This window comes from Pleurodeles waltl, chromosome 1_1 (genome assembly GCF_031143425.1).
Source record: "Pleurodeles waltl isolate 20211129_DDA chromosome 1_1, aPleWal1.hap1.20221129, whole genome shotgun sequence".
NCBI classification, from domain to species: Eukaryota; Metazoa; Chordata; class Amphibia; order Caudata; family Salamandridae; genus Pleurodeles; species Pleurodeles waltl.
In genome coordinates, this window is record NC_090436.1 from 403,849,716 (window position 1) to 403,868,264 (window position 18,549).

At 42.5% G+C, this 18,549-nt stretch overlaps 1 protein-coding gene across 1 annotated transcript in view; it reads right to left on the bottom strand.

The window, feature by feature from the left end:
• Positions 1–912: 912 nt before the first annotated feature.
• SV2C (synaptic vesicle glycoprotein 2C) overlaps positions 913–18,549 on the bottom strand; it is a 588,766-nt gene continuing 571,129 nt past the window's right edge. The window contains exon 13 of the mRNA XM_069223649.1: positions 913–5,504. Within this exon, the coding sequence (XP_069079750.1) occupies positions 5,321–5,504 (184 nt within the window). The 3' untranslated portion in view covers positions 913–5,320. The remainder of the gene's footprint in view (positions 5,505–18,549) is intronic.

An 18,549-nucleotide genomic window follows, 5' to 3' on the forward strand; every position in this document is an offset into this window, starting at 1 on the left:
AAGCACTGCTGTAGAAGGTACTTCCATCAGCCCTAGCATTCCAATTGTTAATACTCCTCGACTCCAGAGACAATTCAGCTTGTGGCGTGCACTACACAAATGATGCTTATTTTGATTACTGTGCATTCTTTTGATGATTAAAGTACGCCTGCATCATCATCATGCAGTGTTGCTCTATTGTGAGGTTTTACCAAAAAGAAAATATACTACTTTCCATCGAGGACAGTTTTATAAGTATGGATGTTACAAGGTTTTCATTTTTTCAATATTCCCAATGTTCAAGATTTGTTTCAAATAAATGATCACTACCCTCACATCTAGTTTCCATTCTTGTTGCCCCCGCACAAGTGACAAATTTCTCTTTGGCCATTTCTTGCTCTTACCACATGCACAAGTGACAAAACCCTCTTTTGTCATTTCTTGCCAGTGCACGAGTGAGAATGTTCTCCTTTCACATTTCTCCATATTGGCGAAGTGACAAAGTCTTCTAAGCTCATTTCCTTGCTTTTGACAAAGTGACAACGCCCTAAGTCATAATTCCTTGCGGTTGTCCCATGCGCAGCTGACATTGCCCTATTAAGTCATTTTTTGTTGTTGCTCTTGCGCAAGTAACAATGCACTTTTCTGACACTTTTTTGCTCTTGGTCTTTGCACAAGTGACAAAGCACTTTTTGACATTGCTTGCATTGCCTGCTCTTGCTCAAGTGACCAAGCTCTCTTTGCCATTTCTTGCTTTTGCACAGGTGATAAAGCTCTCCTTTGTAATTTCCTGATTTTGCCTTAGTGGCAAATGCTTCTCTTTTCATTTCTTGCTGGCACAAAAGTGACAAAGCCCTCTTTCATCATTTTTTGCTCCTGCCCAGGTGACAACGCCCTCTTTTGTCATTTCTTGCTAAAGCACAACTGACAAAGTCCTCTTTTGTTATTTCTTGCTCTTGTCAGTGACCAGCTTGTCTTTTGTCATACCTCCATCTTGACACACGTTGGAATGCTATGACTTATGCTGTACTTTCCTTCCATTGTCTTTCCTTTGTGCCTTTCATTTGTATCTGAACTCTCTCTCCTTCTTTCTGCACATTACTTTGATTTACTCTACATTATTCTCATAGAGTTCAAACAAGGTATATAAATATACAAATAATAGCTTTGCTTCATTCGTTTTCTTCAATAAACAAGCCTTGGTTCTGTCACACGTTTTTACACTGAGGCACATTGCAAATAAGTATTTTTCACTGGTGAGCCTTTTCTTTGCAATTGAAGGATCAGCTTCCATATCTCGATTCTATCAGAAATCCGGTGTTCATGTGTACTCTGTTTATGCTCTCAGTACATGACCTTCTGTAATACCCATATACTGGCTGCACACAACCCTCTAGAATATTTGCAGAAGAGGCCAAATAGTCGGGGTCTGGCATTTAGTGAGGATCTCGGATGGTTGGTGAAAAGGGTAGGTCAACAGTGCAGACAGAGAGGGGTTGTCCAAGTCGTGTGGATCTAGTTGGGTGCAATTGCAATCAGAACTTATAATCAATTCATCAATTCGCGATTCTTCATCTCAATCCCCTCTACACTACACAGTCCACACCTACATTGTTGGTAGCCTGATATATTGCTAAATGTTTAGGTATAAAGAATCTCTGTGAGTTGCAGGACATAGGAGACTGTTTGGCCTCATGAAGTCTCAACCTGTAGCAACTGTATACCTAAGACCTCATTGGATATGGTCTTAGTTTGCATTCGGTTTCATACGTTCTAAGTAGCGCTGAGATGTTCTTCATCCGGGTGCTTCTTTTTACATAATTGGTCAATCTCCAGGTATGGTCCAAAGAGATCACTTCCTTCTAAGGACTGATGTCTCCTGGAGGTGCCCATGGCCAGGTTTGTAGAGAGTGGGAAACATGTTCCTCTAATTGTTGAAATATTGACTACCTATTTCATGGCCTACAGAACGACCTTGAACTCTCTACTGTACCTTAAGGAAAGTTATGTTTTTCTATTCTTATAATGAAATAGAAATAAAGCATTTTGATGGTAATGATCAAGCCTAAATCTTCATTTTTCCACAGTCATCTTATCTCGCTCGCTAGCTTTTAAGACAAGTCCAAAATTCCACTTGAGCCCTAACGCCTACCACATTTCTTCCCTTCACTGAGATGTTGTACACAGTTTCACCTGCTGCCAGGGGAAGCTGTAGTCAAACTCCATAGAAGCACCTCTTTATACAACTAAACACACATAACATCTTTATACATAATAATACTGAATCCAGGTTCTTGAGCGTTAATGAATGGCTTTGGAGAAAACTCAATTTGCACCTTAGAACCAGTTCCTACTGTTCTTGATTGAGGTCTATTGGTCACTGTTGCTGTTCAGATGTAAGTAGTAGAATCGCCCTGCTATTGGTCACTTGCCATATATAATAAGATGTCCAGAAAGCCGTAGTCTGCAATAGGATCGACTTGAAACAATTTGCTTCTTTACGCAGTAGAACCGCTCTCTGGTTAGAGTGCCTCCAAGGCTTGGCTAATAGGGTCATTCTTGAAGACTGGTCCAAAGGAGAAGTATAGACATGTTTTGTGCAAAAATGAGCTGTAGGCTGGGTGCGTTATTTGCCGTGCCTTTAAATCCACCCTTTGCTGATAATTTACTGCACGATTCATTTTGTGGATAATCACATTAATTCCTGTAAAACTACCATAAAATCATCCCAGTTTGGCACAATTTCTCTGTATCAATGTGCCATGAAATGCACGCCTTTCCGCGTATTTTCACGAAAGTCCGCATACCAGGTACGACTAAACCATTGGGCAGAGAAAAATCTGGAATAGTGATTAATGTACATAGCCGCTCTCTTTTGATGCCCAGGCCTGGTGATTTTTCTTCCTCTATAAATATGCCACATGTGCACTATCTCCCGTCTCTGACTCCTGCCTATTGTACTAGTCCACTGCGCACCCACATGTGAGGGTGGATTACAAAGGTTACGCTGGCCTCTGTGCGCTGACATTTGGAAGAATCATCTGGATCAAAATATCATTTTTGCAACAGTCAATTGGTGTAAAGATTGTTTTACTTGTCAGGGTGTGCAGATGTCAGTGACAACTTCCAAGGCAATAGTCTAATCTAGGTAATCCGCACGTGACAAAAATACTCCAGACTGGGGGCAGTATACCTGAGCCTGACACTGGCATATGTAGTAAAGTTAAATTGTAGAACAAGGAAACGGTTCAACATTCAGCAGTGAGTATGTCTACGGCAGCACAAAATGCGTTGCTTCAGGCGGCTGGGGGCCATTCCAAGCTCGCTTTGTAGTTTAATTTAGTATGTGATTTTTCTTTGCAACACAGGTCGTAAGGTGTTCTATATTACTATAGCGTTTCAGAAAAATATTAATAGCATTTTTCGGGGTTTCACAAAAGAAGAAAAGCAATCGGCAATTGCTCCTCAAACGTATAAAAATTTTAAATGAAAATATGATTCAACATTTTAAATAGAATAAAAGAGAACTCTGGGGGGGAAGCAATATACAAAATATTGCAGGCCCAAGTCACCAAACCACTTTGTACATCTAAATCAAATGTAGATCCGCAGATGATATGATTAAGGAGTGTACACTCTGGTGCGGAATTCAGAAAATGTAAAAGTACACAAACTTGAAGTTAATTTAAATCTCGACTCATTCTGCTCCCATGGGGCGCGAATAAGTGCTCCAAAGCGGGGGGCCACGGAAAGTTGGTGAGATCCTACAAAATTGTGAATATGTGGAATATTCACAGTAGCTTCCACCTTTCTGACCCTGGGTAGTGGCAGAGATAAATGACTACTTCGTGTGAGAGAGAGGAGGGAATAACCCAAACATTGGTAGGCTTCTGAAAGAATTTGACTCTCCATTTAGAAAAATAGTATTTCTTTGGAGAAAAAGAAAAAAGTTAGCAACGTAAATATGCTCTAGTAAGTTTACAGTTCCGTGTATGGGTGTATTTTGGGCTCATTGCATCCCATATTCTCCTGGTTAGTGCTGCTTTTATGGTGCGTGTCTTTAGTCTTCTAGGCGCAGAGTGTTTAAATGAGACACTTTGTTTACCTGACAACATTCAAGTGCAGCGTGGTTCCGTGTCTGCTTTTTGTCACACATTTAGGAAAAGTGATTGTTTTGTGGGAGAAATGAAGAACTGTATTCCCCCACCCACCCCTGAACAGAAGCAAATTTAGGAAGTGGTCCAGTCAACGACGGGATTCGAGGCACTTGCTTTAAACACATACATGTGATTACATTTTGCGTCTACCTAGGCACCCATGAGCTTTGTTGCCTTATTTGTGTGGTATTGAGTCTATGTGAGAGTGTCCGTGATATACATGTTGTTTACTGCGTGTGTAAATAGTTAATAAAAAGACCTGAAATGTCGTATTGCTGAGAAACGTTACTAAACGCGCGGTCGCAGTTTGATGAAGTATTTCAATACGTTAGAACGTAATTAATCTCAATTTACACACATGGCAGAATACACCTAGGGGACACCCACATTTTTATGTGTCTGATCCAATGCAGACAATCAAATCTACCCCTCGCAACTCAGCAGTATAAGGCGAAATGTGATACAACACTGCCCCCTGGTGTATATATTCAGTTATGCTTTTCTCAGCTTCTCAAGGTCTGAATACAGCACAGATGGGCTTACCTAAAGCCACAATGTCAATTTATTTCCTACTATTTCAGCGTCAATGATTTGGCACAGTTCATTAAAGTAGCTATATCCCTGGTGGTATTTAAGTTGCAGTCTTTTCTACATGATCCAGTTATCAGCATGCGTTTTTTACAGATATTAGTTTCCGTTGGTATTTGTTTAACCTACACCACTTCCATTGTTTTCTGTCACGTACAAGAAGTCCAGTGTTAAAAAAAACAACAGTATGCTACAACTTTACTCAGTAGAAACCACTTGCAACTTATCAACAGGAATTTCCCCTAAGGTGTTTATATGGATTTTAATTATTTTTACATGGTGTCAAAATATTACTTTTTATCTACTAAAATTATAAACTTTATCATGTAGATCCCTTGGCAAAGTAGTATAGACAATATTTTGGGACAGCTTGGAACATAGAAAGACAAATGGACACTTGCTGAAATAAAATGGAGATAGTATCACTGAAAGTTCTAAACATTTAACATGGCTAAAACATCACGTTTTCTGATGTCTGGTCGCGTTTCTTTGAACCTCTTGCGCCTTTTTCACCATTCAGTCCAGAGAGATGGCTCTTGAGAAGGGACAGGGAAGCAGTAGAGGGAGAGGGCCGGGTAAGAGATGGCTTCATCCAGCTACATCAGCACCTGGCTTCTGGTGTCAGGGAGTCTCAGTCCCACAAGCCCCCCGCACACCAGAACCGTAGACGCCAGAAGGATGGGGATTGCTTTAGTGATGCCCACAAGGGAGCCGAAGAAGAGGTTTCCCATGACTGCAGCTGCTTTACAAAGCGCGTTCAGGAAGCCGAAGCCTGTAGCCCTGTGGGAAGAGAACGAAAGAAAGGCTCAGAGTACACCACCATACTCAAGTCTTCAGCCATTGCAAACATATCATTTGATGAAGCGAATTTCTTCAGTTACTAAACAGAATGGATTAGTATGAATGTACAGAAATGTATGTTAAAAGAACTCACATTTTTAATGCACTTTGTAGTAGGTAGTCATACTTAAACAATATAAACATATATAAGCAATAATATTTGTGCTGATCTAGGTTAGCCTAACTGTTGATGGCATATTAACCGCAAGTTAAACACTAGCATTGAAAGGCCTGTTTCCACGTTGAGCTGCTGTTTGGCACAAGATGTTGTTCTCATTCACTGCAGATGCTGTAACTATCCAGAAGTATTCTGTTAGTGAATAACACCCATTTTGTAGTAGACAATTGATAGTTTTTTTACAGGGAGGAGGGAAGACAACAGGAAGGATGATATATGGAAAGAATTGTCTGAACGGCAAAATGTGGACAAAATATCTCTTCAAGGACTTGTGTCTGTGGCCCATTATGAAGACATGAGAAACTGGGGAGTTTACCTCCTCCCAAGGGTTTCCTGAAATCCTATTGGATGTTGTGAATGAAGAATGTGATAGTTGTTTCAATTCACAAATGTACTGTGTTTTTATTAGTGCATGTCCCTAGTGTAGTTAGGGCTTCTCTTGTTGGCATTTCTGGAGATCAATCCTGGTTTTCTTGAGATGATAGCTCTCTTCATGAGAGATGACTGTTGAGCCTATTTCCTTTTTTTATTAGATGTCTGATGATTTACAGCTGAGAATACATTCCAACTTGACCCTCTCATTTATTTGAACTGCTAAGGCATTATGCTTATGCATTTATTCTCTCATTAGAACCCTTTATTGGGTTTCTGAACAGACACCTTTTGCATTCCATTTGAACTTAATTTTGATTAAGGAACCCCATTTATGGAGCACACTTGCTTTATTATTTCAATTTTAATTGTTTTATTTACAATAGTATATTTTCCTTATATTTAAATATTGATTATTGGATCATATTAATTTCTGATAACGATTTTTAAAAGATTAATATTTATTGAATAAATAATTGAAATGTAAGATTGGATTAATAAAACCCCTTAACTCACACACGTTGTCTTTAATGAGTGTACTAAAGTCCTTAATGATTTTATCATTTATATGGACTTTGATGTAGAGGAGTATTCCTTTTCACATATCTGTGTCGACCAACAAAGATCCATAAAACAATGGGGTTATTTAATGATTACGCCTGAAGATTAAGATACAGAAAACCCCACTCCATCACATTGTAACGTACTTCAATATTTGCCATGGGGTTCAAACATGTCAGGCAAAGGGGAGTAGAACTTTTTTCTGATACTTGTGTACACTCAACTCTGCATCTCTGTTTCCTGGACAACAAGGCGGATGCTAATAGTCTGCTCATACCCAACAAAGGCAGGACTGGAAGTCATGCTGCCTCCTGTTCCACACTCGTCCAGAACCCCACACCAGAACGGAAGGCACCTGGGGATTTCTGCCTTCCATCCCTGTACTTACCCACTGCCTGATTCAGGCAGGCAGCCAAGGATAAGGAACCCCCAAACCAGTATCCTATCCCTGAATTCAACATAGGTCAGCCAGCAAAATGTAACACAGTCTCCCCTGAGCTATTCCCAATAAACTAGATATTGCAAATACTGTAGGTGCCATGTCCAGATGATGACCCCTGAACCCAGTCCCCAGAGGTCTAAACACAAAAAAGAGGAGGACTATCATGTGAATCTCCATTGAAAGGACCCAGCCTGTAAACCTTCCAAAATATACAGACTATCGCCAGTGCTGGATTTGGACAAAATAAATTACTCCAGCAACGCATAAAATGGGGTGGAGGTGTGGCAGAGAAAAGGGAGTGGAGTCACGATTAGTGGCTCTTGAAAAGCAGAGCTTGACAGTCAACTGATTTATTTATTAAAAAAAATATGTTGCAAAGAAACTAGCAACAAGGACAAATCTGACAGTAAATCTTTTCTAGCTTACTTAATTGCTCACAAAGAAGCTGCTTTTTAAATGATCTTACAGGGCTAGGACAGCTGCTATTGATATCTTTGTGTGCCATGCAATTGTGAGGGGATTATAGTGGCCACGAGTATGGAATATATGTGACTCCTACACCTTACACCCCCCATTGTCTTATGTAACATTTCCTGCACATTTATTTACACACCTGTATGATTTATTCTGTCTCTGTGTGGGATATAAAACAATCTGACTCCCTACACTGGGATGAGTAGTTCTATTATATAATTAAATAAAAAAGTCAACGAGTAGTTGTTGTTTAATTTTCTATGCAATTACTCATACACACAGATAAATGTGCATTCTAGCTGTTCATCCAAATTTTTTACATTGAGCTTTAAAGAAAGTCAAACGCCTGCCAACAGAATAGTTTCTCTAAAGTTCTTGTGTAGAGAGAAGCTGTGAGCCTTTTGGTTCCTTCAATTGGATTGGAATCTAGGTGTTAGACTGCAGTTGGTTACCAGCCCAGTGATATTCAAACAAAAAAAGACTGATGACTCTTTAATTCATTCCTTTGTATTGGGCTCTGGCTGGAAGTGAAAAAACACAGAAAGCCCCCTCGCCGCCTGCAGGGTGCTGTTCTGAACAGAATGGAGACAGCGTGCAGGCATTGCTGACCCATGTCCTAGTATTGAACCAGGGCCAGTTCAGCATATTTCACTGGTTCGGTCGGATCCCAGATCTGGACCGGAAATAGCTCCTGGAATCAGGATCTAGTGGGATTCCCCTACGTTTCAACATGACTATCCCACCACTGGACTCTACATGGCCCCCTTACAGGGCTGTTATCAAAAGTGTTGGTTCACATCCAGGTTCAGAACAGCAACCTGCATGAAAAGTGATTGTTTTGCGTAACAAATGAAGAACTGTATTCCCCCACCGACCCGCTGAACTGAAGCAAATTTAGAAAGTGGTCTAATCTGTGACGGGATTTGAAGCGCTTGCTCTAAACACATACATGTGATTACATTTTATGTCTTCCTAGCTATACGGTCCGGAGGCAGGCAGGCACCCATGAGCGTTTTTGCCTTATTTGTGTGGTAGTAAGTCTCGTGATATACAATTTTACCTTGTTGAACAGTATCCTGGACTACCTACAAACCCAAACAAAGTCCTTAGTGTCTCCTTGAAACATTGCGGCTCCCACAAAAAAATTTGATCCCATCTCTCTATTTGCCACCCCATGAACTAAAGCACCTTTCTTTTGGTGGAGGGGTGTGAACTCACAAACAACATGTGATCTACAACTTATTTCATTACAATCTAACAATATATGCTTTTATTACAAGAGTTCTTTTTCTATTCGAGTTTTTAATTTGACTTTTTTACTGATTGATTTCTATACCAGAATGTTGTATGTGATGTAAGTTATACAAAGGACGGCACGATAACTTCTATAAAGACACAAGTTGTCACTGTGCTCTTCTTTTGACAACCCGAGTTAACTCAGTGAACCAACTGTTAACCTGTTAATAAGAACTGAGCCACTGGCACATGATTGGCTCTGATTTAAAAACAAGTGCCGGTCAACTTATGTTGGAGAACTAATGTGAAATAGTCTTAGTAATAACCTTGCATGCCAAAATGAGTTTTCTACCAGCATTTAGCCATGTTAGATATTGAAAGCAACATATTTATCAGATTTGTATTACATGACATTGAAGATTGGCATTAAAGAGAACATATTCTCAGTTGGTCTTTAAAGCTCAAATTAGTACTTGAGATTGCATTATCGCATGTTGGTACAGATTTACTAACACTTTTCACTGGACTTGTGAATGCTGAATTTATTACTAATGATTTTTATGTATTTTGGATTATGAATCTGCATAAAATTTGACTAACATAGAAAATAATGTGCAACAGGGAAATGTGCCCACTTGAGTGGCCACCATTAAAGTACGAAGTGTCAATAATAAATGCATATTAATATTAATTGAAGTGCCTACGTTTAGATTATTGTAGAAATGTGTTTTATTAATGATTTGGCATCATGTATTTGGTTTATTAATTATAGGCCTTAAATTAGCGAAGGTTTGGGTCTAGGTTTGCACAGTCTCATCTTAAGCTGCCCCATTTAAATAATATTGTGGGAATGTATGTCTAGAGAAATTAGTTCATGTATTATTTTCACTGAGTTGCTCAAACGTTAGCAGATGTCTTTTATGTTCGTGTGAGAACTGCTTGCTAGAATGTCTTGTATTAGTAGTTGATACATTGTATAGTTTGATTGTGAGACAGCAATGTTCCCCGGAGCTAACAATGGATGCGCTGATTGGAGTACGGATGGATACAAAAATGTTATCTGAAGATCCTGACAGTGGGAACAGGAGAAGAGGAGCCAATCATCGACATGTGAAAGACAGTTTAGTTAAATCTTAGATTTGAGCTTTTATTTCTATTGGACTAGTAGTAAACGTACGATCCTTTGACCAATGGCAATGTGGGAAGTTCTTTGGATGATTTTAACTTAGCCCGGCTACACAGAGAGAGAGAAGCTCATTCCTACTTTGATTTCCTCCAGAGAGGATTCTATCTTTAACTTTATTGCTTAAATCTTAATGCTGAATGCTGATTAGTAGACATTGCTTAAATGGTTCAGATATCTTAGAGTCCCCGTGTCTGAACCATTCCCTACCATGGTTCATTGCGGATGCTGACCGAACTGATGTCCAACTGACAAAGATAATCGCAGCTAGCTGATCCATACTGAGGAGAGGTATAACAAAATGCTATAGTGCTTGTTCTAGATTATGGCCCTCATTATGATAATGGCGGTAAATACCACCTACCGCCACGGCGACGGCCGCCACAAGACCGTCGCTACCTACTATCCAACATAATATGACTGTAGCCGGAATTCCGACAGAAGGCTGGCAGAATTCCGGCTATGGTCATGGTGGCAGAAGGCCAGAAGAATGACGCAGACTGTATCATGACACATGATATGGCCTGGCGGTGTTCCGCTGGAAGGCGCTGCTGCTGGCAGCAGTGCCGCGTCCCGTCTCCTGCCGGAGGACCCCCTGCAAGCAGGTAAGTCGGGTGCTCCGACAGGGGATTGGGGTGGGGGGTGTTGTGTGTGTGTGGGGGGGGGGGGTCTGTGTGTTTTTGTCTGTGTGCGTGCATGCAGGTGTGGGCTGTGTGTGATGTGTGTGCACATGAATGAATGTGAGTGTACGTGTATGTTGTGATGTGTGAATCCGTGTGTGCCGGTATGTATGTCTGTGTGTGTGGGTGTGTGTGTGCATGGATGTATGCATGCGTGGGTGAATGTGGGTATGCATGTGTGTATGTGTGTTTATGTTGGGAGGACGGAAGGGGGAGAGGGATGGTGGGGAAGGACTCTGGGGAGGGGGAGGGAGAAAGGGGAGACCCCTATCAGTGCCAGGGAAAGAATTCCCTGGCACTGATAGTGCCTACTGTCGTGGTTTTCGTAGCGGTACAAAAGCCATGGAAACCATGGCGGTGGGTGGGGTCATTTTGCTGTGGGCGGCCTAGTGACTGCCTGTAGGAGGCTGGCCTGGCTTGTAGTGGGTACCAAGGGGTACTTACACCTTGCACCAGGTCCAGGTATCCCTTATTTGTGTAGAGGGCAGTCTAGCAGCTTAGGCTGATAGAAAAGGTAGCTTAGCAGAGCAGCTTAGGCTGAACTAGGAGACGTGTAAAGCTCCTACTATACCACTGGTGTCATATGCACAATATCATAAGAAAACACAATACACAGATATACTAAAAATAAAGGTACTTTATTTTTATGACAATATGCCAAAAGTATCTCAGTGAGTACCCTCAGTATGAGGATAGCAAATATACACAAGATATATGTACACAATACCAAAATATGCAGTAATAGCAATAGAAAACAGTGCAAACAATGTATAGTCACAATAGAATGCAATTGGAGCACATAGGGATAGGGGCAACACAAACCATATACTCTAGAAGTGGAATGCGAACCACGAATGGACCCCAAACCTATGTGAGCTTGTAGAGGGTCACTAGGACTGTAAGAAAACAGTGAGGGTTAGAAAAATAGCCCACCCCAAGACCCTGAAAAGGGGGTGCAAAGTGCACCTAAGTTCCCCAGAGAGCACAGAAGTCGTGATAGGGGAATTCTGCAAGAAAGACCAACACCAGCAATGCAACAACAATGGATTTCCAGACGAGAGTACCAGTGGAACAAGGGGACCAAGTCCAAGAGTCACGATCAAGTCGGGAGTGGGCAGATGCCCAGGAAATGCCAGCTGTGGGTGCAAAGAAGCTGCCACTGGATGGTAGAAGCTGTGGATTCTGCAAGAACGAAGAGGGCTAGAAACTTCCCCTTTGGAGGATGGATGTCCCACGTCGTGAAGAAGCTTGCAGAGGTGTTTTCGTGCAGAAAGACTGCAAACAAGCCTTGCTAGCTGCAAGGGTCGCAGTTAGGGTTTTTGGATGCTGCTGTGGCCCAGGAGGCACCATGATGTCGCCAATTGCGTGAAGAGACAGAGGGGGCGCCCAGCAAGACAAGGAGCCCACTCAGAAGCAAGCAGCACCCGCAGAAGTGCCAGAACAGGAACTATGAAGTGGAGTGAACCGGAGCTCACCCGAAGTCACAAAGGAAGGTCCCACGACGCCAGAGGACAACTCAGGAGGTCGTGCACTGCAGGTTAGAGTGCCGGGGACCCAGGCTTGGCTGTGCACAAAGGAAATCCTGGAAGAGTGCACAGGACCCGGAGCAGCTGCAAATCACGTGGTACCCAGCAATGCAGTCTAGCGTGGGGAGGCAAGGACTTACCTCCACCAAACTTGGACTGAAGAGTCACTGGACTGTGGGAGTCACTTGGACACAGTTGCTGAGTTCAAGGGACCTCGCTCATTGTGCTGAGAGGAGACCAGAGGACCGGTGATGCAGTTCTTTGGTGCCTGCGGTTGCAGGTGGAAGATTCCGTCGACCCACGGGAGATTTCTTCGGAGCTTCTAGTGCAGAGAGGAGGCAGACTACCCCCACAGCATGCACCACCAGGAAAACAGACGAGAAGGCGGCAGGATCAGCGTTACAAGGTCGCAGTAGTCGTCTTTGCTACTTTGTTGCAGTTTTGCAGGCTTCCAGCGCGGTCAGCAGTCGATTCCTTGGCAGAAGGTGAAGAGAGAGATGCAGAGGAACTCTGATGAGCTCTTGCATTCGTTATCTAAAGAATTCCCCAAAGCAGAGACCCTAAATAGCCAGAAAAGGAGGTTTGGCTACTTAGGAGAGAGGATAGGCTAGCAACACCTGAAGGAGCCTATCAGAAGGAGTCTCTGACGTCACCTGCTGGCCCTGGCCACTCAGAGCAGTCCAGTGTGCCAGCAGCACCTCTGTTTCCAAGATGGCAGAGGTCTGGAGCACACTGGAGGAGCTCTGGGCACCTCCCAGGGGAGGTGCAGGTCAGGGGAGTGGCCACTCCCCTTTCCTTTGTCCAGTTTCGCGCCAGAGCAGGGCTTGGGGATCCCTGAACCGGTGTAGACTGGCTTATTCAGAGATGGGCACCATCTGTGCCCATCAAAACATTTCCAGAGGCTGGGGGAGGCTACTCCTCCCCAGCCCTGACACCTTATTCCAAAGGGAGAGGGTGTAACACCCTCTCTCTGAGGAAGTTCTTTGTTCTGCCTTCCTGGGCCAAGCCTGGCTGGACCCCAGGAGGGCAGAAACCTGTCTGAGGGGTTGGCAGCTGCAGTGAAACCCCGGGAAAGGTAGTTTGGCAGTACCAGGGTCTGTGCTAGAGACCCGTGGGATCATGGGATTGTCTCACCAATGCCAGGATGGCATTGGGGGGGCAATTCCATGATCTTAGACATGTTACATGGCCATATTCGGAGTTACCATTGTGAAGCTATACATAGGTAGTGACCTATGTATAGTGCACGCGTGTAATGGTGTCCCCGCAATCACAAAGCCCGGGGAATTTGCCCTGAACAATGTGGGGGCACCCTGGCTACTGCCAGGATGCCCACACACTAAGTAACTTAGCACCCAACCTTTACCAGGTAAAGGTTAGACATATAGGTGACTTATAAGTTACTTAAGTGCAGTGGTAAATGGCTGTGAAATAACGTGGACGTTATTTCACTCAGGCTGCAGTGGCAGGCCTGTGTAAGAATTGTCAGAGCTCCCTGTGGGTGGCACAAGAAATGCTGCAGCCCATAGGGATCTCCTGGAACCCCAATACCCTGGGTACCTCAGTACCATATACTAGGGAATTATAAGGGTGTTCCAGTATGCCAATGTAAATTGGTGAAATTGGTCACTAGCCTGTTAGTGACAATTTGGAAAGAAATGAGAGAGCATAACCACTGAGGTTCTGGATAGCAGAGCCTCAGTGAGACAGTTAGTCATAACACAGGTAACACATACAGGGCACACTTATGAGCACTGGGGCCCTGGCTGGCAGGGTCCCAGTGACACATACAACTAAAACAACATATATACAGTGAAATATGGGGGTAACATGCCAGGCAAGATGGTACTTTCCTACACTGCCGCCGGGCTCGAGACTGTAGTCTCCCGCCTGGCGGTCGGCGTGTTACATTGGCGGTTTGGCTTTTGCCAAACCGCCAATGTCATAATTTTGCGGTATGTACCGCCAGCCTGTTGGCGGTATTACCGCCACTATTGTACCGTCCGCCAGGGTTGTAATGAGGGCCTATGTCTTTTTGTTTCTAGGTACCAACCACTATTTTGATAGAACCATAGTTAGATGTTTTCCAAATTTATGTTGACTAAATTGTTTTGCGTGAAGTCCCAACATGCTATTCTAATCAGAAGGTTAGTTAGAGAGACCCTGAAATGTTAACAGGCTGCTATTAATAAAAATTGATGTTGCTCAGTTGCTGAACCTAGATGTAAGCTATTTCTATTGCGCAATTATTTTTGCTAATCATTTGTACTGTGTCTCTCCAATGTTTAGTGACCAATGTGCTAGCTAAATTGAGATTCTTTAGAAGATTTGGTCAACCAGTGTTGTTCTTGTATTCATACCATTTGGTTTTGAGACCAATTTACGTGACATTAGATTTGTTAATATAGGGAAATAAACATTCTAACTTTACATAAATGTGTGGTTATTCATGGCCAAATAGGTCATAGTGTGTGAAGATTTCTGACTCCAAAGGTATTTGATGTTGTTTATTGTTGTTGATGAAGATATTACGTTGTATTTGAGATTTATGATGGAATCACTCTAAGCGTAGTCAAAAGGTCCATCGAACCTCTAACGCGTTCTCTTATAAATTAATAATAAAAGATCAAATAAGGACAGACGCGCTCACAGGCTTGAGTCACAAAAGTGACGCAAAGCATTACAAAGTCATAACTTTTAAGTTATTTTCCGGCAAAAATCCTGCATTGAAAGTAGTCCTAAAGTATTGCAAAGTAACTCCTTGTGTTACCTTGCTCTGAGTTGTGTCAAAGGGGGCTTTCCATGGGTGGCACCTGGGTGTTTCCATGCAATCAACCAAGGATTTTGCTGCCTAGCCCTAGCTACCAAAAAAGTGGACGTGACTCTGCAGCAAACATTTACTCCTTGAGGCAGACGTAAAGGTTGAGAAAAGTTTTCTTTTCTCAAAACTTTGTCAAATTTGCATGAGTGCTGCACTGTACAGCACACATACAAAATCAGAAAAGTGTTGTGTTTAACTATGTCTATGCACAGTATTTCAAGTAAAAAACCAATCCTTAACATCACATACAAATCCTTGCACTATGCTTCAAGGGTGTGTGTTTGGAACAAGGCAGCCAAAAGTGTGCCAGTGAAGTGTGAGAGAGGACAAGTGACATATCTTAAAAGATATGGAGCTGTTCTGCACTCTCCTTTTCAAACAACACAGCACAGCAACACTTGTTGCTGCGCTGCATTTCATGAAAACTTAGCAAATATGTTGATGTTATTGTGACAATCAGCAGGGAAGTGTGGATGAACAAAGGCGTTGTTAATTGCTGTCTGATTGAATGTATGCTTTTGATAATGTACACAGAAAGATACTGGGTCTCGGATAAAACCTCTGAATATGCTTTAACAGTGATCTGGTATTATAAAGTCACGTGTGCTAGGTTATGACCTCCACTGGATCATTTGCAGTGTTTCAAATTATATTGTACTCATTACAACATGTATTTATTTTCCCTATAGCTTCAATCTTTTTTCTGTTCTTGTGTTGTTTTTTTCTTTCTATCCTCTCTAGTTATTGTTTGGCATACATTTGTAAACCTTTAAAATAACATATGCTATGCTGTCTAAAAACAACTCTCCTTTTTTAATATTGCGAATTTCTGTTACTTTATTGTAGTTTAAATAATGGCAATGCCCTGAGGAAGTGACATGAAAATTAACTCGGTTGCGAAACACATGTTGGCCTAGTTAGAGATCCACACTGTATAAAAATAAATATATATTGGAATCTTTACCTCCTATAAAGTGTTGAAAACTTTAGGGTAACAAATTTGATGCATTAAAAACTATATTGTAGGAAACCAGGTTATTAGTTGTACAGGATGTGAGGCCTCTGCAAGTAATATGTCTACAATTTCCTCATAGCATTTGACTCTCTCACAGTAGCGTATTCGAGCAGTCCAAGGCCTACTCAGGGCAGGTAGTATTGAGTCCTACTCTGGACAGGTGGTATGAGCGAGTAATCACCATTCAGTGGCAAGCAATGATAACACTCAATAAATTATTGTAAAGTCAGTGTTTTCCTTTAGAAAAGGAATCATACATTTATTACCCACACACTACTAAATATATACATTAATTTACAAATATATACCTAAACAGATAGAAAATAACTTAGGGACATTCTACAATCACTCTGACTCCTAAACAGTCAATATCCTCTAAATCACAGTACACCTCAAACCATACCAGACAGCACAGTGGAATATTGGGGTATAACTTTAAATAAAACAGGCCAATTTGTTCTGTCAAAGAGTCAGCCAGCACATCAATATTTAGGGCAAGCATACCTTCTCAATCAAGGACTCATACATCAATATATAAGGCAAACCTATTGGCTTTATCAAGGAGTCACCACATCAATATGTAAGGCAAGCCTAATTGCTTTGTAGGGGGAGGATCACCACTTAAATAGACAAAAAACAACATGTTAAAAAGCATCATTATTTCACCATCATCAATAAATGTGTAAATGCAATTAAGAAGGTTAATAAAGAATGCCAGTATTGATCCAAAATCACTGTCAATACTGTACTATTAATAAAGAATTTGAAATCAACATAAAATGTTTCTATGTCTTTTTATACGCTTTCAGGCCACATAAAATGCAACCAACGAACCAACCCCTAGAGGGTGCTGCATTTCCAGCTGCAGAGCAAGAACTGCAGCCTTGGCAGTGCTTTAAAAAAATGCTGAAACTCTCCTTGACCCTGCAAATATAGAGTCAGTGTTTAAAAATCACAGCACTGGGCTCCTGTAGCCACCACAACATCGTTTGTGATGGCCTATTTTGAGGGCATCACAAAACACCAAAAATAAAGCCCCGCATGGCATTATGGGATGCTCCCTCGTTGAGAGCAGTGCATATTTAATGAACGACTGCCCAGGTGCTTTGGGAGAGCCACAGTCCTTTTTTCCTTTTGTGTTTTCATTTTCTTTTTAATCTTTTCTTTTGGGGGTGCACTGTACCACCTGACCTTCGATCCATGAGAGCTGCATGGGGAGCCGAATCCTGCATGGCCTGCACCTCCCGGCCTGACCAGCCCTGCCCTTGCCAGTGCTGGAGCCGGCTGTCTTCTTCTTCCTACCTACTCTGTGCAGGTAGGGTGCCGCGTCTGGTGTCCTGGACCTCTTATTTTTTCCTTGGGAGGGGCAGGACTACACTCTCTCTCTGTTGGCATCAGAAGCCAGGAGATGGGGTCCTGTGTCCCTTGTCTCCTTCATTTTCGAACAGCCCTGGGGACATGGGGGCCTTGGGGGCAATTGGAACATGAGAAGGGGGTCCCACGCACCCTTGCTGGCTCTACTAAATCAATGCTGGGACGACCCCTGGACCCTGGCCCACCCCAGGGGTATTTCCATAAAATATAGCAGAGCCCTACATGCTCAGTTTCTTAGCTGGAGGTTAAGGGTCAAAGAACTTCCAAAGTCCATGACTCTGGCCCTGTGTGCTAATTTGGATGATCATGGGTTCATTTGTCTCTTGGTGGCGCGTTCTAGTCACCAGGAGCAGTTTTCAGGAGACCTTCTCAGCTCCAAGGTGGTACATTCTGAGGGGAGCTGATTTTACTTGCTCCTTGCTCCAACTTTTCTCCTTTACTTTGTCTGTGATGGTCCTCCTCTCCTCCTGGTATGCAGAAGTCCCAATCATCCCCTAACTGATCCTCAAGGAATGTAAGGGGGCCAGCCTCACTGGTCCTTGAGGAGCCCCACTGGCCCTGTGGTTAACTGGGGTTAGTTCTTGAGGGTACCAGGGGACTTGTCCTTCAAGTCGGTCTAGAGTTGTCACAATCCTAGTTTCCAAATCCAACAGAAAAGGGACTCCCTCTCCCTTGTGCAGGAGTTTTTTTTTTTTTTTTTAATGCTGTGTTTTAATTTCCAGGGAAAACAGGAACACAAAAACAAAAAGTAATATATTCACTGCTACCAACGTGATAACATGCAACTTGCAGTTGTGATAGCACCGAGCATACAATACACGGTACCATTATCCGCAAATATGTTCTTATAATTGACCCTCCCTCAAAAATGGGGACCCCTTCCCTTTTGCGAACGTTAGCACCCATTTGAAATGGGTGCAAACTGCGATTGGTTTGCGACCGTGTTCGCGGTCACAAGACAATCCTACATTGCACTGCGAGTCACAATTAGGAAGGGAACACCCCTTCCTAATTGCGAGTCGCAAACCTGTTTTGCGATTCTGTATCCAGGTTTCCGGATCGCAAAACTGGGTTTGTGCATCGCAATGTGCTTTTGGCACATCGCAAACAGTGAAATTCGCTG